We start from the raw sequence: 26,340 nt of genomic DNA on the forward strand, positions 1-26,340 counted from the left end.
CTTATTCTCACCTGATTTCACACCATTGTCATAAAAAAAAAAAAAAAAAAGCTAAACGCTTGTACCCTTAGTTTACTACTAAAATTGAGATATTCAACCTTATATCGATTCATATTTCGGAACAAGTTTTAGGAAAACATGAATTCAGTTTTCTTCCATAGTGAATTTTATCTCAGATTGAGAAAACATTATAAGATCTCCTTGTTTCTATGCTCCAAAATCGCATGCCTAAAAATCTCAGTTTGAAAAAGTCACAATTGGATGCAAAACAAAGATAAATTACAGAAAACGTCTTTCAATATTTCAAATTTTAATTATAGACTGTTGGGTTTTATTTTAACGTAAAATATGTGTAACCACAAATTTCTTTTCTATAGCCCATGAGCACAATAGAAATATAAAGTTTAGGATAAATTGCACTTGTAGCTGCAATTGTAAAAACCATCATGAAAACTAGTAAAGGTCCTACAAACACACTGTCAAGGCAAAAAAATAAGTCAGAACCATTACATTTTAATGTTGACAATCAAACTAGATTTCTAAGGCAAAGTGAAATTTTGCTTTTATTTTGGGAATGGATTAATGATTTCCTATGTTACATCCCATAGCTTTCCCAAAGTGAAAGCACTTCATGCATCCTGCTCAGCAACACACACCTGCTGCCGGGAACAGAGTGGACAGAATTCCAGTTGGAATTAGCAGAATTCCAGTGGAGGATGGGCTTTTAGGTGGACGTTCCCTCTCCCTGGCAACATCTGAATGGGGTCTGCAGCAGAGGAGCAGCTGTGCAGACAATCTGCTCACACGTCAGCGGGTTTTTCCTCACTTTAGCTCCTTTACTGTTGGGGTGTTAGTTTAGCTAAACTTAGATAAAGAAAGACTCCCTCTGTTTCTGTCGAGGTAACAATAAAAATATAAAATCTGAACCGGTAAAAGTTTATCTGGAGGCCCTTGCTCTGATCAAAAATGTATTTCCCCAGAAGTGCTCAGCCTTCTGAGGAACACAAATTAAAAACCAGTTTTGATATAGTCAAAAAAAATATATACAATCTTGCCCAAGCTTCAATCATTTGATCCAAACCTCAGAGAAAAGAAAATTCAAGTCTCAGGCTAGCTATAAATTCGAAATTACTAGAATAGCTCTGTAAATATAGTAAATGAAACTAATTTTTGTCTAATCTGTCACTGGAAAAAAAAGTTACATTATCAGACCGAACGAAGATGGATCTATTTGGCCACAATAATCAGAGGTTAATTTATAATAGTCAAAGGGAGATTTTCAAACACAGAAACACAGAACCAACTGCCAAGCGCAGCCAGCAGTGGCAGCATCATGTTGTGAGGCTTTTTCCTTGCGTTCTAAATTTTCGATCTTCCCATCAAATCAACAGCTAGACAATTTAAACAGGAACACTTGTTCAAGCAGGACAATAATTACAAACACACAACAAATGTGGTTTTTGTATGGATAAAGACGCATGGATTAATTTCATCGTGAGATGAAAATCAACTTGGTGGCCTCACAAGAGCAGGATTTGATTTTATTCAGAGCAGACTGTGCATTTATCCCAAGCAAATGAGCCGCCGTGTCAGCCTGTGACCACCAGGGGGCGAGGGATGGCAAACAACCCCCGGCAATGCTTCCCTGCTGCTCTGACAGTAAAGTAGGGCACAGACCCCACAGCTGCGTGTCCACTCAGTTGCCTCCTGTTTACTGAGGTTGCCATAGCAACTTTCAAACGGCAAGCAGCTGAGTATCCAGCGGAAGAGAGGACAGCGGAAGAGTGGGCTGGCTGTGTTGTGACGACCTGGAGGATCACGTCACGGAATTTAATTATCACGTCCACCAGAATTAGATAAAGGGACTTTTTACTTTAGAATATTCCCGACAGAATAAAATCACTTTATAGCAAATGAAAGCTAAAATTCATAATAAAAAAAACTTTTCTCATGAAACAAGATTTCCAAACACCATGTTTGATTTTTAAAAAAAATAATATTTCATTCAACACCATTTTTTGTCTAATTTTCTTTATATTTCTCTGTATACAAGCCTGAATGAGACTAACAAAAAGCTGAAGACTGAGAATATATCGTTCCCATGACAACCCTCACAAGATGCGATTCAGTCAGCAGGAATGGGTCAAAATTAAACCAAACTGCTGTTAGAAGCTTGAGGGCATGATTGAAAATGATTGGATTCTTTTGAACTGAAGAAACCAAAAAAAAATTCCTTCATTTAGAAAATAGTGTCCAAAACCAGGAAAAGCTTACCCTCATCTATTGCTCAACAGAGAGAAAAAAGAAAGGTTGTGTCTTTGCAGTGTATGGAAATATGTGGTTAAAACTGTATGTGCAAGATCTCCTTTGGGATCAAAGCAAAGTTCATAAAAATGAAGTGAGCAAAGTAACCCTCAATATTTTAAAATTCTTGCTTAATTACATAATCATTTTTTAAAGCTCTACTTAAGAGTTACACATTTATACAGTTTTAAATTACTGATTGCATCTAAAACCAGCAAGGAGATATTTTTTTTATTAACAGACTCCACAACATATCCAAAACCCACTCAATATTAAATAAGGCACACCTTATTGTTTTATTTTCCTTTTATCAAGTTTAGAAAGAGGGAAAAAAAAACTGAAAAATTAAAACATCTATGGGGTGCCTGAAACACAAATTAAAAAAAAAAAAAAAACAACACAGAACCAATACTTTAATTCAAATCTCTCATATCACCCAAAAATCCCTTCACAGCTGAACATTTAGAAATTTGAAGGAAACTTATTCAAATCTGTGCTTATTCATTCATTCGTGCAAAATCAGAAATTACAAATGGAACCATCCGATATATTTGCCACAGTCTTCAACTCATTTAAAGCAACTTTTTGGAGCCATTAACCAATCCGATGGCTGTTGTGGGGGTTGTCAAACATTTAAAATTACCAAAAAAACAGACAAAAAAAAAACACCTAATACTAATAACAGTGTTGAAACTAGACGGTCAGCAGAGCCAACAGGATGGACAGAGTCTGAACAGACGGCAGCTGTACGGTGAAACCTTCAGGACTACAGCTGGTGATCTAACCAGGCTTGATTTTGTGAACATCTGTTCCTCTTAGTGGAAAAGCAGAGCTCCTTTGTCAGAAAAGATGCACAAGGCAAATTTTATTAAACCAAGATGATGCTTTAGACTTTTTGTAACTCAAAGACGACAGAAATTTCTTTTCAGAAAAATAATTCAAACATCTTACCTGATGTTTCTAGGCTGCCTTCTCTTTATTTGGATTATGTGTCATTCTCACTCTAGCCTCTTGAATGCATGTACAAATTTAAATGTGTGCTTTATTGTTTTACTTTTTGCACAATGTATTAAATGTTTGTGTTTAATACCAACTGAACGTGAATTTCCTGCATTCCTACCTGTTGTTGCAGATAAAAGCTTCTACATCTGGAGTAATTTAACAGAAATGGTGAAGATGAACTAGATCCCCACTCGGTATTGAAATGATAAGGATAAGTTTAAACGGAGAGACACAAAAAAATTAAACAGCCAAGCCCACAAAAGCAAAACCTATTCCCAATGACTACACTTCAACAACAACACAAAAGACTACAAAAAGAAAAAAAATATGCAATTAAGAGAAACCAAAAAGGACACCGAGAACTCCCACTTTGTCCACAGTAACTCAAGCAACGGATTTATGGAAAGGATTTGGGGCTGCAGATCGTCTGCAACTCAGCCAAATTAAAGTCCACGACGGACCAAGTCTTTATGTCTGACCCCCAGCAACGAATCCCAGGTCAGCTGGGCCTGTGGAGTGCAACTTCCGGCCTTCAGGTCACATGAGTACCCAACGGGGCAGCAGTGCTTCATGTCTGCGCAGCATTCAGCCTGGAAAACAAAAAATAAACTTTATTAAAAGCTGCATTTATCAGTTAATTCAATTAGAGAGGTCTGATTTTCATTCATGGTCGAGTGGCAGAACACGTTACTTGCTCATATTGGTGTCGAGTGTTAAATGCCAGTAAGACGTAAACATTAGAAGTCAACATTTCAAAATGAACATGCATAGCTGACTGCTCACAGGAGATTGTGAGGATATTCAGAGGGAGTTTCTAGTATCCCTAGAAATTTCCAGGAATCTTGTGGAGTTAGTTAATATTTGTTTTGACAAAACACATCAGATTCTTTTTTTTTTTTTTAAACCAGGTGCAAAATATATCCAACAATTAGTTTTGGTTCAACAACAAATCTACAACAGTTTGTTACGATGTACGATGGGGCTTCGTGCACGGTCCGCTTCACTTTACCGTATGTGTGTATAGACTTGGTAAAGTTATCAACCAGAACAGGATAAATGAAATGAAATTCTGGATTAATTCGGATTGATGAATAAATATTAGGCACTTTGTTGGGGATCTCTCTAGTGACCTTCTGTTTTAAAGACTAAACCCTGAAACACCAGAGATTTTAAAAACTCAAATAAATGGACAAACCTATGAACAGGCTGACAAATGGCTGGATCTTTCTCTTTTCATACAAACTGTGTCAAGACACTAAGATATCATGAACATACCTTGGCAAAGGGACAACAGCTCCACTCTGTAGCTGAAATCTTACAGCAGGTGGATTTTGAGGGGCAGAGAAACACTCCGGTGCTGTCACATTGTACATTTGTTTCCTCCACTGCCTCTCTCAGCGCAGACTGTTCTGCTTTATTCAGGAGGGCGGTGGTGAGCTGCAGATAGTAGCCTTTCTTCTCACACGTTTTAGTCTGCATGTTGCATGTGTAGCCCTGAGGACAGCAGTGCTCGTGGTCAGGGCAGCAAACCGCCTTGAAAAGAAGGAGGAACATGCCACAGGTTAGACCTAAACAAGTTTTCATCTTTATCAGGGCTGGCGTAAAGTCAGAAGCGCTTGGACCTTCAGCAACGGGCAGCAGCCCCACTCGCCGCTCGGAAGTTTGCAGCAGGTTGTTCCTGTGGCGCAGCTGCTCGTGTTGTCGCATTTAACGTCGGTCAACGTGCTCGGCTCGGTCAGAGCGCCCAGTTTGGTGGACCAGGGGATCCGATGAGGGCCGGTGGAGCACGAGGACTGGTGGGGGTCACAAGTGTGTCCACTGGGGCAGCAGTGGATTCCATCTTTACAACACACTGCCTGGAAAACGACAGCTTTCACTCGGCGTCCCGATCACGTGCCCTGTATAAAACAAGCGGACTCCTACCTCCGGCAGAGGACAGCAGCCCCATTTGTGGGTCCTCCCCATGAAGCAGCAGGTCGTGTCTTTCGGGCAGCTGGTCTGACGGTCACACATGATTTTCTCCTGCTGAACTCGACTGGTCAGAGCGGGAACTTTGGTCAGCAGGGGAAGCGGCGGAAAGACACCGGAGGCGTCGTCGCACGTTTCAGCCTCCAAGTTGCAAACGGTGCCGTGAGGACAGCAGTGGACGTGATCGTCACAACAGACAGCCTGCAGGATGTGTACATTACAGTTTTTACATTTTGAACACAGAGCTGATTAAAAGCAAGGTGGTAAAGGATTTGAACGGTGTTGTAAATCAATTGTTAGACGACCGACCAGCCTGCAGTCCAGGTTACCTTCGGTAGAGGACAGCAGGCCCATCCCCCACTCGCCGTCTTGCAGCAGGTAGCATTTCCGGGACACAACGTGGATTCGTCGCACTTGTCGTTTTCTGTCAGCAGAGGAAAGACGGGCGTATTGGAGAGCAGCGGCATCAGCGCGACGCCTGATGGATGATCGCACGTGGAGGCCGCCAGGTTACAGACGGTGCCACTGGGACAGCAGTGCAGGTGGTCCTTGCAGCACACAGCCTGCAAAGAGTAGAGACAACGAGGCCATTACAGAAGAAAAAGGGAGCGAAGTGTGTGGCAATTTCATCAGGAAAGCTGGTTTAGAGAGTAACTGAGCAGTTGGAATGGAGGAACCACCTGACGAGCCGTCAGCCTGACCGTACCTGAGGTAAAGGACAACAGGCCCACTGTCCTGTTGGCGATTTACAGCAGGTGTTTCCGTCAGCGCAGGCCACAGAGGCATTACAGGGAACAGCATGGACTGAGAGACAAAACAGAAACTTTACATTAAAGCAAGTACATAAACTTCATTCCAGCCGTTTAAACTCCTAAAATGAATGGATTTCAAATGTTTTAGAATAAATTGGTTTCTTTTTCTATTTTACACCTTTTTCCCCTCAAACACTTAAATGTATGCAGACCCCTAAAAGACTAAGGTTTACGAGTCACAAAAGTAGAGATTCAGTAATGAATCTCTACACATTTTGTTTTTATTTTGGAAAAACATGAGGCAGCTTTTTTCCACGGTTATCACAGGTCGGTTCTAATTAAATGAGAACAGGCAACGCTTTGTAGTGGTGACTTTATGACTCTAATGAGCCAAAATAGTTAAATAAACAGACGTTTATGGCAGTCCTAATTTTTTGCGAAAGCCCTGAAAAGAGAGGCATCTTGGGAATCATCAGGTCTCCATAGCAACAATTAAACCTACAAAACACGGTCAGAAAAGGGCTCTGGACTTGTTGCAGGGTCCAATTCTGCTTCAGCTATAAACTTTTCTACACATGGACTCGTGTTTTCATCAAGTACGCTCTGATAAGCAGTGTTTCCCAATCCTGGTCCTTAAGGCTGTAATAGAAAATTTATTTTTTAGCCTCATTAAATTTTTGATGGAACTGATGATGATTTTTTACCATTTATTTACTGATTATATTTGCTGTGTTTTTGCATTTCTGCAAGAGGTGCTTTTCCATTAAAGAAGTTTCCAGATAATGTTTAGATGTTTCTGCAGCTGTGATAGTTTAACAGACCTGAAGACATCCTGGGTAAATGCTTGATCTTGAAATTGTTTTTAAAGTACTGTCACGTGTGGAATGTAGTTTGTACCCTTGTTTGATCCTGAACCCGCAAGTAACTGACAAAGAAGAAATAGAAGTTTCTCCTGAAATCCTTATCGGTTCTCTTTCCTGCCATAAAAATCAACCCCTCCAAGAGGTGAGGGGTAGTTCATGAGGTGGGGGTCAGGATTGTCTTTGTGGTCCATCTGGCAATAGAGATAAGATCAGACTTTGGGTGGGTCTTTTCCTTTCTGTGACTATATAACAATGTGATGCATGTTGTTCAGGGCTCTTCTCCTGACTGGGTTAAGTGAAACGGGTCTCCAAACGCTTTTGCCTTTGAATAAACCAACTTAAAGACAAAGATTAATCGTTCTCTTATTATTGAAACAGCTTCTCATTCTTTGATAAATGAAATTTCCATAACAAGGCACACTGTTCTGCACCTTTTATGTTTTGCTGCTTCAGTAAACATGATTCCGTTTTCTAATCAGCTAAAGCCTGATAATCAGCCATTGATTGAAGTTAATGAGTGAAAATTAATCATGTTTAAGTAGACAAATATTATTATCAAAGTTGTAATCAACAAGCAAGTTTGGAACCTCCACAGGTCTACTTTGGTGACCTGTGAGCTTATCTGCCCATTGATTAGTATGTATTAATATAGCAAAACTGACATTCAGTTTCAGTCTCCTGTCACTATGACCTCTTTACTGACCTTTGCTCTGTGTTGGACCCTGCTCCTTCATGGTCGGGCGCTTCTTAATGGGCAGGGGAGCGTTTTCCTGGACGGACACACAGGTGCTGTGTTCCAGGTCGCATTTTGTCCCTGAAGGGCAGCAGTGGATGTGGTCTGAACAACAGACGGCCTGCGAAACAACAGGAAACGGTGTCAACACTCATCTCTTCAGCTACAAAATTAATTTAATGCAAAACGGAACACAAAAAAATTATATTCTTTTGATTCTGGCATTTCTTCTGTTTCCTAAGGGTTCAATAAAACATCTATGCTTTTGATGGATGAATAAATGATGCATGTAGCTGGCGCGTGCCTCTGCTGGACATGGTGTGCCATTTATATTTAAATGAGCAGTAGCACAGATAACTCAGACATACCTGTTTGAAATCTGGTAGTTTTAACCCAGGATTAAACAAATTATATCAAACTATATTTAAGATCAATGTTAAGGGCTAATCCTCAATATCTTAAAGTCCAGGCTTATTCCTGGCAATTAGTTTTATTCTACTTCCTTTAGTTTTGCTTCACCATCAGTGTAGCGATGAAGCACTTTTTCTGTTTTTAAATTTAATGTATAAATAAGTTTAACATAATATAAACCCCATTTGCCAGTAACATTAAACTGTGCTCAGTGTGGTCATTGTCATTTCTTGTTTCCTTGGCACCACCTACTTAAAAGGTGCTTTACTTAAACATAAAACAAAATCAGGTTCCTTCATGTTCGAGTGTGACGCTTACATCAGGCATAGGACAGCAGCCGAATGAGCCGTTGGTCATCTGGCAACACGTCGTCTCATCATGACAAACCGTTTTCTTATCTGGACACTCGACTAAAAAAATAAATAAATAAAAATTAAGGTCACAGATCAAAATATTCACCTTAAGAATTTTCTTCCCTTCCTTTAAAGCTTATTAGCGCTGCAAAAATAAATCTGAATCAGTGTTTTTTTTATTTCACAGTAAAGTCAGCTTACCGTCGCGGGACGCAGCGGGAATCCTCCTCGTCAGCGGCACTTCGTTCCCTCCAGACTTACATACCCCAAGCTTTAGGTCACATGTTGTGTTGCTTGGACAACAATGAACATGATCATTGCAACACGTGGCCTTCATATGATGAAAACATATAAAAGAAAACCCAAAAAGAAAATTAAAAACAAGGCTGAATTAGAACAAAAGAGCACAGTGTGCAGAGACCAAATGACTCAGCCTGCAGCGGTGAATGGCTCAGAAGGTTTCTAATCATCTACAAACAATTGCACAACAACTTGCACTTGTTAAACAAAATATCACTTTTTATGAAGAGATTATATCCAAGTCACTGTTTCAGTCTGCATACCTTCTCTGTTCAAACACAGCTATAAGCCAAGGCTGGTTGTAGCTCAATTTGACTATGAACATAATTATAGAAGCTCAGTATGCCGGTTATTTTGCTGCAACAAGGTAAGATGAGATAAGATGAGACAAAAAATGAGATAAGACAAAAAGAGCAGCATAAAAAGGACAGAAAGACATCTTTATACGGAAGCAATGAACTTAAGACGAAGTGAAGTAGCAAGGCTACGAAGATAAAGAAGGACAACAGAAAGGAGTAAGTGGAGGACACAAAAAAAATACAAGAAAGATCAGAAAACTGTAATTTTTAAATAAATTTGTTGCACATAGATTATTGTTTAACCAGGTGGTAACATGTTCCTCCAACTTAAACCCACAAAGTTACAATTTAAGATGGCCTGGAAGGGTTTGGATAGGAAACCTCAATCGTATCAATTTTTATCAAATTCTCAATAAGTATATTTTTCTAAATGTTTAAATCTCTGTCTTTGAAAGGGGTTGCATAGCGCAGAAGGTACCGAGAGGTTTGGAGGAGCTGCTGTTGTTTCAACACATCAAAAGCCGAGCAATGCGTGTTTCATGACTGTGATATTCCACTTAGACGTACCAACTGTGGTAAGTTCTGCCACAGCCTGCTAGTTAATATCAGGAAATGTCCAACTTTTATTAGTTTTTAAAGCAGTCAAAGGGACTGCTTGTATCCACCCAAATTTGTAAACACTCAGTGAAACTGACTCAGACTAGCGTCATGTATATGGTGTGTGTGCGCGCGCATATACGTTTTTATGGGAGGCTGGGTTACAACATAAAATTTTGATTTATTTTACATGAAACGTTGGTTCAAAATGTTTCCCCCCTCCCCCTATTTTCCTGTCTTGTTTGTTTTTAACCTTAACTGTTAGTAATTCAGTCTGTACCATCTGTCAAGGGGACAAACACTGGAGATCTAATTGTGTAAATTCACATTTGTGTTGTTCAAAATATTCATCAATACACAAAGTTCCTCTTAAGCAAATAAATAAATATACAATAAAGAATGACCCCACAATGACCCAGGTCTTGAAAAAAACTGCAGTCAAACGCAGTAATTTTCCACAATGAGTAGCAAACCTTGTTTCAGACATTTTTTAAATGTTAAAATAAACAAACTCGCTGGGAGTTGAGTGAAGTAAAATTCAAAATGAACATCTGCTGAATGCAGAACTTCTACTTAATTTGCAGAATATTGTTGCTTCTTGTCATTTCGGTCCCTACACTTGAGGTCCAACAAGCCAATATTAACTGCTTAATTAACAAGCCTGCATGCGGCTGTACTAGATGTACTCGCAATAACATTAACAGCTCTCTTTTACAAGTCCACACCATGACGGCTGTCTTTGTTAGACATTAATAATGAGAAGCCATTCTAAAAACTTAACCAGGCTCTAATTAATATATATTTGAACCTGTACATTTCTGACTCTGGGTGGACTGGGGAGGAAAAAAAAAAGAGTTAAAGCCCAAAATTAACATTTTTGCCAATGATTAATAAATAGAAGTGTCTGACGCCATGATTTAAATCATGAGTTTCATTACTGGCGAATAGTTTTAAAGCATACCTCTTTGTAAGGGCAGCAGCCGTATTGGCCGCTGGCCTGGACGCAGCATGTATAACCATCTGGGCAGCTGCTTTTCCCATCAGGACAAATCACTGGACCAGCCACAGAAACTACAGAGGGATAAAGATCAGAGAATCAAACACGTTTTATCCACCCGCCCCCAATTAAAACTTCCTGGGCAATATTACTAATATGAATTTGCTGCTCTGGTTTAAAGCCATGACTGAAGCCGTTTGTTTACAAGAAAAATTCCCAACCTGGCCTATCCTTCAATCTTTTCGCTGGTAGTTTTTCCAGCATCGGGAACGACTCAAGTGATGGAGAAACGCACTTTAAGTGAATGAGATCGCATTTTGATCCTCCAGGGCAACAGTGGCGTTTATCTTCACAACAAACCGCCTGCAAAGATAAGAAAAAGCGTTCTGAGAAGGACGAAGACTGAGGTTCAGTTGAGGACATTGTCCTCCAGTTCTGAATAACCAAAAAACAACAAATATGCCAAAAAAAATATATATATATTTGCATATATTTTTCTGCTTGAAAACTTTGTAGATTAATGCCTTAAAATAAGTATGCGACACTGTGTTTGCAATACATTATCAATGCTGGTGGAAGATTCAAACATCAAAATAATGAGCCTCACTGATAAAAGTCAGGTCAAACCAGATCACCTTCCTTGTAATGTTTCAGACTTAAGAGTGGAATATAATAACAGCAACATGCCTCTTACAGACATGCACTGTCTCTACCTCGGGTAACGGACAGCAACCCCAAGAAGAATCATAAAGCTGGCAGCAGGTGGTGTCATCAGGACACTCCGACTCATGGTCCGGACACATGACTGCCTTTACTCCGCTGACGAGCTGGAACCATCAATATCACGTCAACCTCAGAAATATGATAACCGACATCACTTTTTACACTGCAAGACTAACAATGAGCAGAATAATGTAGCTCAGTGTTCTGTTGCTTAAACACCAATATTGGGCTAAAAAAGATGCGAGAGCAGAATAGACTAACCAAACAAAATAGGCCTGTCATTATGATAAATCTTGCTGGACGATAAATTGTTCCAGAAATTATTGTAAGAAACAATAATGTTTTGAGACCATTTTTATGCAATATGATCAAGGGTTTCCCCCAGAAAACTTGCTAAGCAGTCATTCATCTATCAGAGTTAAAAATGTTTAAAGTTGATAGGAAATTTGAAAATATCACTTGATAATTATGTGTTATTGTAAGATTGGAAGGTTAACATCTGAACACCCACTATAAAGTCTTAAAAATGCAAATATTTAAGGGGAAAAAAAAAACAAATTCAAAACTTGTCACTTTAAGTGACAAGTATTGATAATGGCATAATAAGGAAAGTTTGCCTTCTCAACATCCAAACTTTAATTTTTGTAAATACTTAAACACTGGAATATGCTTTAAATATCCAAATGAAATAAACAAAAACAATAAATGAAATGGAAATAAAAACCACACACCACCGAAACCACAAAGGAAACTGAGCATGTCTCTGTAAACAAAGCTGTCATTCAAAAAATACTAAACAGAGTGGAAATTATTGAGCCAATTTTAACTTATGATGGGATTAATTTACTTATAGCTTATTGCAACAGACAATTAGGTTGCCAAAAGAATCAAATTCTCCACCTAAGGTCTCAAGGATGAGGTCAAAAACAACCGGTGACATCTTTTAACAATTATAAAATTTTTTTTTAAAAAACAAGTACAATATATAGAAGGTCAGATAGGATGCAGAATGTGAGAATTACAACTTTATGCTACCTGAGAGGCAGATGATCTCTGCTTACTGGGAAGTCGCTTCATCATCGGAAGTGAAACTGTTTTATTAATACATTTCTGATGGACCAGATCGCACACTGTCCCCTGGTAGCAGCAGTGGAGGTGGTCTGAACAACACTCCGCCTGGGTGTGGAATCAAGACAGAAGAAAAAAGTTGACATTACAGCAGCATATACTTTGTGCATCAAAAGAAAGAGTTTGTTACGGAAATAAAACTGGAAAAAGGCAAACAGAACTTTCTAAATATAGACAAAAAGATGCAGCTTATGCTTTGGCTTGAAGAAACTGACAAATGAGTAGCTCACATGTGGCAGTGGACAACAGCCATAACCTCCCTGAGTGTTCTTGCAGCAGGTGTCTTCATCTTCACACATGCTCCCATCAGGGCAGATCAGTGCTGTGCTCAGGCCCAGAAGAGCTAGAAACAAGGCCCCCATTTGAAGAGCCTGAACACAATGAGAAGAAAACATGGCGCTGAGCAACACAATGTGTGATAAAGCGTGCCCTTATACAAGACCGGCACCCTCATCGTCTCGGTTTCGGTGTAAAGAACCAACTACGTGCATCAGCTTTGCAAACATTCCACTTGATAACGTGAATTGCAACACTGAAGAAATTCAGACTTCCCGCAAAGCTACGCCCCGCACAAAATATCTAGAATTTGATAAGATGTTAAGAGATCACATTAAAGTCATATTTTTTGTTTTTGTATAACAAGTTAACCGGTGAAGTGATTCATTTGCTGTTCTAATCTCAAGAGATGCAGCCGTTATACTCTATAATAGACTACAACATTTCCAGTTTTGTTTCTCATGCATTTCCAAGTGAAAAAGGTCATTGCTTAGTGAATTATCCGACTGGTCTTAGAATAAATATCCATCTACATTGTTTACTCCAGGTGTAAAAGGTTTTACATTTTGATTGCAGAGATATAATTCTGTATGCATCTACATAACTTATTGAAAAAAATCTAAAAAGTATGAACACTTTATATTCACTATGCGTTTTTTGATTTTAGTTTTCTTATTTTTGTGGAAACTGGTAGTTATTTTTTGTTGTAAGTTTTTTTTTTTTTTTTTCTAAACGTGCCTTTCACTTTGCAGCTACGGGGATGTCCCCCATTGAAGGACAAACAAGGGACTATCCAGATCTATCTGCATTTGCTTGTAGCTGCATAAAGAAATGGTTACAAACAAAATTACTAGCCCAATAACACAATTTACAGTATACTGAGAAATAAAGACAGGGTGCAGGTTCTGTTTCTACTTTACCATTGTGAATAGATGGCTATAGAGAGGCAAAAACAGTTCAGCCGTTATTAACAGAGCTCTGGGTGGTGCTGCATACTCCTCTCAAAACCTGAGAAAAAAAAACCCCACAAACAAAGACAATAAATTAACTGACGGTTAAAATTCCTCGTTCATGAGCTAGACTTGTTTTTAAAAGCTGAACAAATACTCTCTCGAAATACTGAACCGGAAAAGAGTGACTCAGCTACTGTAATATAAATTAATCTATTTAGCTCAGCGGGCTACGTGGCTAGCATCAACGCTAGCTGCCATGAATTACTTTCTTTGTTTCTCTGCGATAGAAAACAAACAAACATGGCAACTTTACCTCGCAGTTTTGTGAAGGCAGATGTAATAGGTAGAATGAGAAATGTCCTCTTTTCACAGCATCGCCACAAACACAAGACAAAAACAACCTGCTACAAATTTTGAAGGCATTTATCACATGATAAGCACACACGTGACCTTCCATGTTGATCAGTTTTAAAGGAATAGTACCTTACTTTTACTTTATGCCTCCGACGATGGCATTTAATTAAACTCTTCAGTAGAGATAGGAATGTGTTTTAATTGTAAAGTTTTAGAGCTAAAGGTTAAAACACTTAATTTTTTTTTTGCTCCATGAGAACACAGTTAATACATTTTGCATTTGTTAATGTATCTCAAGTTAAGGTATTTTGTTAAAGTACATTACAACCTGCGTTTTTGCTGTTTGGGACGGGTTCTTCCTCATAGAGAACCTTTATGGTACATCACCAACATCTCCACAAAGTCTATTTTAGGATTCAAATTCACATTTGGATCCAAATATGTACATTGCTGAGACATAAATCTTGTATCCTTATTGAATGGTACAGTGATTGAACCTTCATATGCGGTTAATGCATGTCATTGTCATTGTCTCAACAGATGCACATGCCATATTGACATTTCTGGAACTCTATCAAAGAATAAGTCAATATTTTTGGTGGTCAATGATTCTCTTCCTGACATCTTTGCTGATTTTGTGTGTGTTTCTCTTCCAATTTTTTTTTTGACATAATCTGAAAACTAACCCATAACACTGTTGTCACAAGTTTTTGAAAGTAACATTCCAAACACATAAGTAATGTGGGAACAAATTTATTTGTATCTTGTCTAATATACAGAAAGGATCAATTTTACAGTTTACAAACAACTGACCAGGTGTATGATGCATATGATTTAGTGCACAGGATGATGGCCTACAGTTCTGACCTCCTCACCCTCACATGCACAAAATCCAACAAAGTGAACTGCACTTGAAAGGATCTCCACAGGGGATTCAGTTGTGTGAATCATTTGCAATGTTTGTGGGTTGCAAGTTATCTACATTAACTTAAAAAAACAACTTGTGTGTAAAAGAAACTTGGGCAAAGAAAGCCACAACTTCACACTTTATAAAAAATTCATAATTTGTCCAAATACTAAAAAAAACCCTTTACATTTACCAAATGAACAACATAAGTTGGCTAGATTGATTTTGTGGTTATTCCCTAGAATTACATCGCATTTTCAGTTTGTACTCTATGTGACACAAGCATATGAACAGCAGGCGGATGGTGAAAATCCTCCAGCATGACTTTTCCAACAATATTTATGCATTCAGTCGATAACTCTGCAACAAACAACAAAAAAAAACTTCAAGTTCACAGTTGCTGATGAATCGTAGGCAGTGATGCTAGTAACATCGGGAGCATGTTGGTCAGTATGTTGTTCTTGTAAACATTTATGACCGGAAGTAAATTTTGTTACAGCAAGATTAAAGAGATTAGGTGTTTTTAAAGTGGAGTTGTGTGGAGAAAGCGGATGCAGTCAGTAGCTTACCTGTAGTAGAAAGCACTCAAATCGGTCTTAGTTGGGAAAATAAGGGGGGGAAAAAAAAAATAGTCAAGTTAACAGTTACCCTGTACTACTTGGTAGGGAAGCTGTGGCCTTTGAGTAGCTGCTAGCTTGATTTTTAGTTTGAGCAAATGTTAGCTGTATTTATTTTAGCTTGACTTGGTAACCATTCCCTTGACTTGGATGTAAAATTGACCCAGTAGCTGTTTCTTTGGCTAAAATTAGTTTTTTTCTTAACCCTGGGTAGCTTATTCTCAAATAGATGAATTGATTATGATTAACTTCACACTGATCTCTTAATATTATTGACTTGGCTCTAATTAAAACTAAGCTGTTGGCTTAATTGTGATCATTTATTAGCTCTACTCTGATTGTATCTATCAGATAGAAGGGTCTAACTGGACCCTTCTATCTGAATTTCTCTGATTTTTCAAGCCGAATTTGCTCTGGCTGCTGTCCACAGCAAGATAGTACAACTTCAAATTTTCCCACACAATCCCACCAAAAAAAGCAAATAACTATCTCTTTAGGGAGAAAAGTCAGTGTATCTTCATTTATTTGGCAACAGATTTCACTGCAACTGTGATGTTTTTGTGCCAAATATCCTCATTAACATCTTTGAAAAGGTTTCAATAAAAACACCCTATACTACATGTTACATGCACGTTTTATACACATAAAATCTCATAGAATTCATCAGAACATTTACAAGTTTGGTGAAAAACAGGATAATTACAAGATGTCAGATATCCAAGGATAGAATAGCCACAAGAAAAGCTGTCAGATTTGGCAGGCATGCTCCTCAGTGTCACATGTTGTTACCTCAATGCAGTGTGCTTATCAGTGCCTATCGATTTCGACAGACTGGTTTAGGTGACAGCTAACTGCATTTTATAAACCATGCCCATCACTCGATTCTGTGTGAAAGAAGGCACTTACAGGAGAGAAGTGGTACAGGCCTTGTATGCAATCCACTGTGTCTATCTCAGTAGTGAATCTTCAAGTAAATTGGCGGTTTTGCTGAGTTGCAGACATATTGTGGCGATTAGGGACTGGCTGCACAGGAGCCTAAAGAACAGTAGAGCTGGGGCTTTTGGTGCCTTCCGTTAACTTCATACATTCATATGCATGCAATCTTTCTATAACAAATTGTCACTCAAATGTCTGAGGGTCTACTTACACAAAAAAGTTCTGCTGGCCAAAAAACAAAAATCTCAACAGGAGAAAGGCAGACATTTTGGCAAATTGTACAGTACATCACTGTGATAAGTCAGTGACACAAAGGGTGACTTTAAGATTATGCTTAAAATTTCAAACCAGTACGATTTAAACAAGAGACCACAATACATTAACACAGTAAAGGAGGAAGAAGAAATTATTTCTTCTTCAAAAAGATGTAAATAAAATATTTGTTCACAGGTGCTTCAGAGAAATGTGACACATTTCAGACTTCTCCAGTCTTTGAGATGTTCTGTCCTTCATACAATCCTTTTCCAATCACTAAATAGAAGAAAGAGTGAGATTTTGAGTGAATTTAGAATCAATGTAAGGGATTTAATTTGAGCTACATATAAATAAATCCCGTAAAACAAGTAATCTGTTATATTTGGTAAGTATCAATCAGTCATCAAAGTTTAAGTGCTCTAATCTTGTATTTCACTCTACAAAATGGCTATATCCACTGTCGGCATTAGGGATGGCTCAGATGATGGTTCAGTGAAGTCACAGGATACGCAATAAACTGGACAGAATCAGCAGAAATCAGAGGGGTCAACTGAGACAATCATCAAAAATGTCAAACAACAACCAGAAAGTGGACCAGTGAAGCAGTGGTTGTGCTTATTGGGATCTTCCTGCTGGGAAAATTCAGTCCACCTCAATGTTCATCAAAGATCCAGTGTTCACCAAGTTTGAAAATCTCACTTCCTAGGGTGGAACACCATGAGAGGTCTGTCTTCAATCTTCTGCCAGGGGCTCTTCTTGTTCTCATCTTTGTCGTCGGGGTCATCCTCGGGGCTCGTCATAGAGTCACGGCGATTCTCACTGTTGCTGCTGCGACTGCTGTTCCCTCGGCTGCGACCTCTTCTGGGGATGGTGGATCCACGTGAGGACGACCCTTCATCGAGAAGAGGAGTTAGGGAATTCTCTTCTGGTGACACCGGGCGTCCCTCACTGCTGCTGGGCTCGCTGTGGTCAGGGTAGGCAAGTTTGGAGTAATTCTTCCCACCTCCGCCGCCACTGCCGATGCCGTGGCCCTTCCGTCCTCCTGTCCCCCAGCGCTCATCCTTTCCCTTACGATTGCCCGATGATTTTCTCTCTTGAGATTCAAGAGGCGGCTCAAGGTTCACATCTCGCTGAGTGCTACTGGAGCCACCTCCAAACCCGCCACCGCTGAGGTCATTGCTGACGTCGATGTAGGAGTGGCGGACGTGAGCATTCGCGCGACCATCCAGGGAGATGAACCATGCTCGTGGGTGCTGTTTGACGCCCAGCTCCAGAAGCTTCTTCTCCGTCAGAGCCTGCAGTTCCCCATTCATCTGAGCCATTGTGGAGTCGTTGAAGAGCACAGGAATGGTCACAGCTCCGCCGGAAGAGTCAGAGGCCCAGCTCGGCTCCTCAGAGTCGTCACCCTGAGATCCACCTTGTTGCTGCTGGCCTTGTTTTTGGGAGTGGTGGTGGTGATGCTGCTGGCCTCCTCCCATCTGTGTCCCATCTTTGTCTTGGTCCTTCCCATCCTTCCCATCCTTGCCAGAGAACTCAGAAGGCAGGCGCATGTAGTGTGCTGGGATAACCAGGGTTGGCACCATGCTCCTGTACATGTTCTCCTTCATCTGGTCGATGGAGCTGCAGAAAATAATCTGACCTGGCTGGGTGTTAAGGGAGGTTGGTCTGGCAAGGCTATCTGCTGCTGCTGCTGAATATTCTGGAGGTTTGTCAGACTGACTTGGTACGTATCCCTGGAAGCGAGGTGGAGACGGGGGATCGGACGAGTATCCTCGATTGTCATTGGCATTGTGATGTCTGTGGTAATCAGACTCCTTGCTCTCCTTGGGGCTGTAGCTTCGGTTGTAGTCTTCATGTAGTAAAGGGTTGTCCAGGTTGTTGGTCTCAGTGGCACGTGTAACCTTCATGGGGAAGCTCTCTCCCCGCTGGGAACCCGAGGTGCTTTTCCCTTTGGCATGTCGCAGCATGTGAGCTGGAACATGCTTAGTCAGGTCTTCTCTTGAACTCTGGTAGTCTCGAGATGGAGACATGTCAGATTTGTCGTTGGAGGGGCCTGATTCCACGTGGCCTCCACAAATAAGATTCAGACGTGAAGTTGATGTTCCCTGGTCTCTCTTAGCTCCATTGAGATTGGATGAGTGGGGTTTGCCTTGATGTCGGCGAGGTTTTAGGCATTTTCGTCTGGAAATTTAAATGTCATAAATCAGAACTCAAAAACTTCTTATGTACAGCAATATGCATGTTAAACTATCTATTTTGCATTTGAAATTTTTCTGCAAATATGAACCTAAAGGTAAGACCTGTGCCTACGCTCGCCACACCTGCAGTAGTAGAGCAGCACACAGAGCAGGATGAGCACCAGCAGAGCCAGTGAACCCAGGATGGATAACAGGAAGAGGGTGTGGTAGGTGGTGATGTCCCTCAAACCTGGATGAGAAAGACCAAAACCTGCAAAACATTTTTATTAACATTTAATCTTACAACAGAGAATATATTCTATTGCTGTCCAGTGATTTCTCATAATTGCCATGAAGGTTGATGTACTAAAAATCACATATCATGTGTCTACACGTAAGGAAACTAAGATACATTGTGGAAAATGCAATCCTTTCAAATCTTTGAGGTATGTGTGCTTGATGCTCGGTTTTTTTTAATAGTCCATGTATATTAGGATCCTGGTCATAAAACTCATAATGTTCTGTTGCTTCAGGAGAATCTAAGTTATTTTTTTTCTGTGATGCCACTGTCTTGCTTTATTATTTTTTTCCCCAATTGACCATCTAGGAATTCAATTTCAATGATCTACAAATGCCCAAGTGGTCAGATAATCAATAGCTAAATTAATCCAAATTTACTATAGTATCATATTTTCCGCACTATAAGACACACCTTCAATGAATGGCCTATTTTTCAAACTTTTTTCATATATAAGGCGCACTGCATTAATTAATAGACGGTTCAGTCTGGGTTGCCAATTTGTTCCGTACTCTATTATTACACATCCACATATATAAAGAAGTGGTCCCTGAGTGTTTTATATAGTAGGCCGCCCCAGTCGTTGTTTCACTCACGGTGTTGATGTTGCGATATTGTGCCCAACTGCTTTCTGGGTAACACAGACCAACCGAAGCGCTGCCGCCGCAGTCTCTGTCTCTCCCCCACCCGACTTTAAATGTATTATCAAACTTTATTAACAAACCAGCGTTCTGACAACTATCCCAGCATGCACCGCGCACTTCTTCTACGGGGCAAATGAAGTCGGCGGCTGCTTACTGTGGTTGCTAGACCTGTTGTGGCTCAACATTGGTCCATATATAAGGCGCACCGGATTATAAGGCGCACTGTTGGCTTTTGAGGAAATTGAAGGTTTTTAGGTTCGCCTTATAGTGCGGAAAATACAGTACTGTGGATGATGCCTATACAGCACTAAAATGAAAGTGATAGGGTAATGTTGGTGCAAGTCTGAAAAACTTTCTCAGAAGAAAAACTAAGACTGAAATTTTAGTTGTGCCAAGACACAGATCCTGTAAACTGAGGAAAATGCTGCAAAATCAATAAAGGATCCAGCTTTCTGTTGATGTGTGTACCTGAAGATGAAGGAAAGGCAGCCAACCAGTATCCCATCTGAGGAACCACAGCGTTCCAAACAAACTGTGTCCCGTCCTTTTTAATATAGCCAGTCCCATTCCGAACCCACAATCCTTAAAAAAAGAAAGAAAGAAAAAAAAGAAAATAACACAATATTATCATTATTACTTCAAATTTTGTCAAAATCAAATGTTTCATCCAAACCTTAGCAAATATTTGGACTATGTAGTTTCACCAGTCTAAATAAGACTTTCTATTTCAGGAGAGTTACATAACCTCCTGTCAGCTCTATTCTTCTATGATTTATGTGTATTCCTTACCCGTCTTTGGCTGATAAAGCCAAGTAGGGACACTCGTGGCCATCCTGTTTCGGGTGTCAGACGGCAGCGGTACAGAGATGTGGATCGGGTCAGAGACCTGGATCGTACTGCCATCCTTATCAAACAGCTGGATGCTGACCACTGCCAGTGCTGTCAGGTCTGCCCATCCCGTTTCTGCACCTGAAGAGAAAATATCGCTAACATCAGCACTGGCTCTATGTTGAATGAGTTTGTGGAAGAAAACCTACCATAGTGGGTGTCTCCTTCAAACTCTATGACATACACATTAGATACAGTTAACTGCAGTTACTTTTCTCAAATTTTGAGCAAAGTTGAGATGTAATTTTTTTCCTCAATATTTAAAGGCTGTGCCAAGTAAATAGTGTCCATACATGGATTCCTCAGCTTGTAAAACTTAATTTAACAATAAACCTAAAACTACCTGCTCTTCTGGTTTAAAGACTCGAGGAACACCCTTAAAGACAAAAACACGCAAGTACTAACCTGAGCTGTTGGTCTCCTGGCCCAAAAGAAACGGGAACCCACCAATCTCATACTGACTTCTGGCTGTGGTCAGAGTCGCAGACAATGCCGTGTAGTTAGAGCTGGAAGGCAGCTGAATGGACTTCCTCTGTAGCTGAACCAGCGGCTGGTTTCGGGCTCCTGGAGAAAGTTTAAAAGCTTCAAAATAATGGAAGGATTTTCATCTTTGAGGATGTTGCAGTTAAATCTAAGAAGGACACCAGTGAGGTAAATGCTGAACAATATTAGACACAATCAACACAGTAGAATAGTTTGTGTTTTTATGTTCCAAACTAAAACTTTGATGTATTTTATGAAACAGACCAACTAATATGCATAAAAATAGTGGTTTTAAAATTGTATTTTTTATTTTATTTTTTTACAAAAATTAGTGAAGTATAGGATTCATACTAAGTCAAGTAAATGTTTATTTGTTCCTCACCTGGTGATCCAGACAAAACCTGTAGGATGTCATCGTACAGAATAAGAGTTCCTGGCCTCTCAACGAGGAGGTACAGGCTGACCGAGGCGTACACTGAAACAGGGAAATTACCACATTCATACATAGAAGACAAAACCACAAACAATAATTAGGTTTTTACTTAAAAAATCTCCTTCCTTAAGAACTAACAAGAGCATCAAACTTGAAATTCTGAGTGTTTGAGTCCTGCATCAAAGCAGTGAGCATTTGCTGTTTTCTTACTCATTATTTTAAGAGGCGATCATATGAAACAACATATTACACATTTTAAAATATATCAGGGAAACTAAAGAGCAATAGCTGTTACTGTAAGGTGATGCTGACTGATTTAGTCAAATTAATTCAACAAAAGCCCTATTTACTCTTTAGAAACACATGAACAGCTCTGGGAATGTTGTTTGTCACAAACAAACTGATGTGTTTTCTGGGTTTCATGCACAAAGTGTGAAATACGCTATCTGACTGATTTATACACAGCAGCTGTGACTGGGATAAACTATTTATAAGCCCAGATTGCACATTTCATGCCACCCTGGAATTAGTCTGATAATTAGTTGGGGTTTTTTTTCATCTAGCTGCATTTGTGTAAAAGCACATTTTACTCTAACAATAATGCAATATTTTCTACTAACATTAAAGCCCTAAATGTTTTAAGCCAAAGCTAAGGCATGGTGATGAAGCTGTGAACCTACATGGGATCCGACTGGAGTGCCAGGGCACCGAGTTGGTGATGTAATCCCGTTTGGAGGCTGTGATGATGACCCAGGTGCCCGCTCTGTACAGGAAGCTGAGTCTCACCACACCGTCGCTGCCGGCATGGCTGGATGCCAAAAGCGTCTGATTCCCATGGACTTCTACCTGAGCGTCTGCTAACGGTGAGAGGTCACTGTTGTCAAAAACCTGGACTTTTACTTGCACCTCTGCAAGAAGAGAAAAAGACATTATTTTTAAAATTATTTTTTAACTAAATGACTTGACACTCATGCATGAAATAAATAAACCAAATCTACTGGAGGGCATAAGCTTTAATTACTTTCCTGTAGTCTCATTAATCTGCCTGACTCCACTTATTGAGGTGTTAAAGTTGTACAAGGATTATGAAGTGTAATGTTCTTATTATGTTCTGAATTCTGAGACCACATATAATTTGATAATATATTACTATTAGACTGCACCTACAAATGGGGAAAATGGACTGAACTTATATAGCACTTTTCCAATCATTTTGACCACTGAAAGCACTTCACACTAGTCATATTCACCCATTCACACTCACAAATGTATACACCAATACACAATTAAGTGCCTTGCTCAGAGGCACATCAACATAAGCCCCTGGCACAATCAAACCTACAACCTTCCAATCACAAGGCAACTATTCTACCCACAGAGCCACAGCCGGCCCCACAAACTGAAGAAAAGCACATTTGTGGAGATTAATATAATAGAAATCAGCCGAGAATTAAACCTTTAAAGTATATTCATACTACCTGTATGTTTAAAATGATTTTTCGAAAATGTTAGCTGGGTTAGCTAACGGCTAGTTTAGCCAACTTCAAAAACAGCTTAGCAATCTATAAACAGTCTGTGTTTTTTATATAATTTTTAAGAAAAATTTGAATACATGAAATAACAGGAGGCTCCTTTTTTATAGTTGAAAGGGTAAATAATTACATGAAAATATTTGAAATTGGTCCAAAATTCATGTTTTCTTGATCAGATTGTAGAAGAGCAAATCCAGCTGCCATCACTTCCAGTAGAGATGGATTACTTTCCCAAAGGGAATGTCATCACAGACATACCCTCTACAAATCTCCTCATCATGTTTTCAACCCTGAAACATTTACTTTCTCATCCTGCCTCTTGGATATCGTGAATATGGGTCACACTGTTTCTATGGTTACACTCCGACTCTCCCAAAGATGCCCTGTTGTGCTTCCTCACTCGAATACGTTTCTGTGTCGCTGTGGTCATCAAAAACCCTTCAGCGCAAGAAAAAAATGTGACGCCATCGGTTCCACTGATGGTCAGTGAGATCATAAGCAGCAGTGTTGGTAACTATGTGTCTATGTTGATTGAACATGGCTAAATTCTGTCACACATTAGCATAATTGGACCTATAAAGGCCCCCTTGTGTATGTGTTTGGAGAGGATTTCCCCAGTCTGGGCTCTACACTTGAAAAACTGGCTTGAAGCAGCTCCATTGATATAAACACTGAGTCACATTGTCACACAGAGGAGATTTTCGCTCTCAAAAGCCCTTCAGCTGTTATTCAGAGCAACATAAAGCACTGCAGACACTGAAATGGGATATGAAATGCCCTTGTAGTACAAACTTAGCACTGCAGCTAACGTATTATTGCTTCAAATGTAAATATGGTAAAGAGAAATTGTGAATTTTAACCATTTTTCTTTTATTTGTAATCCTCTTAAATCCAACTATACTGTTTATATTTCCCTTACAATACTTTAGAAAACACAGTAAACAACCTATATGAGTCAGGGAACAGTAAATCCACCTGGACAATTGGGCGTGTGCGAACAACTCCACCCCTGCACGTTCACCTGCACAAACATTTCATATTCTATTTGAGCTCTTTTCTATACTGGGATTGTGTTTCACTCATATTACCGTCACCTGCTTGGCCCAAATACAATATGCATCAGTTTATGAACAAACTTGAATAAAGACGATCTCTGGATTCGACTAGCGCTCCCAAAACAATTGAAGAAAGTACATTTACTTTAGAAGATAACATGTTGCAGCATCAAACTATTAAAATAGACATGTTTTAGGTTGAAAATTAAATAGATACAGTCATACACATTTAAATTAAATGAAAACTATTCCACATGAAGACTATGCTTTAACTTTCACCCTTTTTTTTAGATGTTAGGTGCTGATATAGAGAAGGACAAAAGTAAAGATAACACCACTAAAAATAAATGTCCAGTTTCTTGATTTTGCAAGAGCTCAGCACTGAGGCACAGCAGCCTGCTACAGGAAGCGAGAAAACCAGCACACTTTTTATTGGAGGCAATATTTGAGAGGATTTATTTCGTCATGCTTTCAGAACACTACATAACATAACAATAATCTATTTGTGCAGTTGGATGGATTCTAACGACCAGAAAAATGTGGGTTGATCATCAGCAATACTGTGGTTCTAATATTGCGGTGACATATTTTCTTGATATCGTACAGCTCTTCAGTAGCCAAAAATATTGAGTTTCATTCTGAGATTTACTTCAGCAAAAACACTTAGACGAAATTATTATCAGCTAAATGTACCTTCAGAAAATAGTTTCAGCCTTCTAGGAAATATTTTTATGCTACTCATCATGTGATCTAAAATTAAACAGTATGTTCTGTAACATTTTATAGTTGTAAAGTCTCCATTCAATAAATGAAGGTGGTTGTAAAGAACTATGATTTAATTTAAAAACTGAAGTAAATGTAAACAACACTGTGGCTAAATATAAAAGAGCCTATGTGTGGGTAGCTGCATTCCTCCAGACAGAGTCTGTGACCGTCCATGCATCTCAAAACAGCTCCGGGCATGCATAATACACAGCAATTACATAATGCCCTTCAAAATGTACATCAGCATAACAACAATAGAGGAAATTCTCTTTTTCCGTGCTTTGTTTCATTTACAGAGAAGCACAGGGTTCTTTTTTTCCCCTTTCTTTCTTTTCTCCTGCAGTAAAGCAGATTTGATTCTTTTCTGAAACAGAAAGACATTTGGTTGGATGACCTAAACATTTCCAGCTTCTCAGCCCCTCCTGATCTCCCTGTCATCAGTGTGCACAGCAACAATGAGCAGCATGAAGGCCTTGCCTGTGAAGGAGCAGCACTCCCAGGCCTGTGCTCTCAGGAAAAAAAAAAACAACAAAAAAAACACACACATTTCCACACCGTTTCAGTCCAATCACTGCAGCCAACTCCAACACGGCCTCGTTGTCATTCCACTCCATATTCATCAAAGAGCGTTTCAGGCCGCACACAACAATGTCTGCAATCATCTCCCTGATAATCTAATTTCTATTTAGACAGAGTGAAGTCAGGGGGACGCAGCGCTGCAGACATCGACGAGGTTTTTTTTTTTGTTTGTTTTTGTCGACAAAAGCAATAAAACAAGCAACCACTCCCATCTCATTGTGCTGCATCTCCCCCCCNCCCCCCACCCTACCCTCTGTCCGCCGCCGAGCTTACCAAATGCTCCCTGATCCGGCAGAGATTTGGCCAGCGCCTCCCAAACCGACAAGAACAGGAGCAAACAGGAGATGCGGTGGGGCGGCATCTTTGCAGCTACATCTCTCTTTCCCAGATCGGCGGCCGTGCTTCCATATTTCTCCCCCTCTTCAGTCGATTCCCGGATGCCTGGCTTTGACTTGGGCTCGAGATGCTGCCGCCTGTGTGGGCTTCGCCTTGTTTTTATTGTCTGAGGTGGCAGCAAAAAGAGAAATGTTTCCCTCTGCTGATCTGCATGGGAATAGCTGCACAGATCCAACTGCTGGCTCAGAATAATTTACAGGCTCGTCTCTATAAATTAGAATATCGCGAAAAGAGTTGATTTATTTAAGCAATTCAAGTTGAGAACGGAAATTCACGTATATAAATTCCTTACAAAAGTGGTATGTTCCTACAGTTCTGCTTAGTGCGTTATAGAGTGATTATAAGGATTGCATCTTATAGAT

The 26,340-nt window shown here is 39.7% G+C and overlaps 2 protein-coding genes across 2 annotated transcripts; both read right to left on the bottom strand.

Annotated features, from left to right (window-relative positions):
- Window positions 1-2,519: 2,519 nt before the first annotated feature.
- grnb (granulin b) lies at window positions 2,520-14,109 on the bottom strand. The gene is made up of 16 exons (XM_008437203.2): window positions 13,973-14,109; window positions 13,627-13,714; window positions 12,661-12,801; window positions 12,338-12,478; window positions 11,293-11,406; window positions 10,801-10,942; window positions 10,544-10,653; window positions 8,588-8,717; window positions 8,352-8,443; window positions 7,593-7,743; window positions 5,981-6,078; window positions 5,604-5,837; window positions 5,230-5,475; window positions 4,929-5,162; window positions 4,582-4,839; window positions 2,520-3,896 (listed from the first exon to the last, which is right to left on the bottom strand). Exons 2-16 carry the CDS (start codon window positions 13,627-13,629, stop codon window positions 3,750-3,752), a joined length of 2,241 nt encoding a protein of 746 aa, XP_008435425.1. The 5' UTR covers window positions 13,630-13,714; window positions 13,973-14,109; the 3' UTR covers window positions 2,520-3,749.
- A 641-nt stretch (window positions 14,110-14,750) lies between these two features.
- On the bottom strand, window positions 14,751-26,110 carry fam171a2b (family with sequence similarity 171 member A2b). Its single transcript, XM_008437204.2, has 8 exons — window positions 25,856-26,110; window positions 22,332-22,559; window positions 21,601-21,693; window positions 21,141-21,299; window positions 20,637-20,816; window positions 20,316-20,429; window positions 19,050-19,176; window positions 14,751-18,909 (listed from the first exon to the last, which is right to left on the bottom strand). Exons 1-8 carry the CDS (start codon window positions 25,941-25,943, stop codon window positions 17,424-17,426), a joined length of 2,475 nt encoding a protein of 824 aa, XP_008435426.1. The 5' UTR covers window positions 25,944-26,110; the 3' UTR covers window positions 14,751-17,423.
- Window positions 26,111-26,340: the final 230 nt, after the last annotated feature.

Source organism: Poecilia reticulata, linkage group LG19 (assembly GCF_000633615.1).
Source record: "Poecilia reticulata strain Guanapo linkage group LG19, Guppy_female_1.0+MT, whole genome shotgun sequence".
In the NCBI taxonomy this organism is placed as follows: Eukaryota; Metazoa; Chordata; class Actinopteri; order Cyprinodontiformes; family Poeciliidae; genus Poecilia; species Poecilia reticulata.

Excerpts from the sequence above, each read along its gene's own strand:
- grnb (XM_008437203.2), bottom strand. Across the intron at positions 12,479-12,660 it reads GCTGTTGTCCACTGCCACAT|GCGGAGTGTTGTTCAGACCA; the intron begins GTGAGCTACTCA and ends TTCCACACCCAG. Across the intron at positions 10,654-10,800 it reads AAGATTGAAGGATAGGCCAG|TTTCTGTGGCTGGTCCAGTG; the intron begins GTTGGGAATTTT and ends ATCCCTCTGTAG.
- fam171a2b (XM_008437204.2), bottom strand. The coding sequence starts at position 25,943 with ATGCCGCCCCACCGCATCTCCTGTTTGCTCCTGTTCTTGTCGGTTTGG. Across the intron at positions 21,300-21,600 it reads GGTTTTGTCTGGATCACCAG|GAGCCCGAAACCAGCCGCTG; the intron begins GTGAGGAACAAA and ends AACTTTCTCCAG. Across the intron at positions 20,817-21,140 it reads CCAGGAGACCAACAGCTCAG|GTGCAGAAACGGGATGGGCA; the intron begins GTTAGTACTTGC and ends TTTTCTCTTCAG.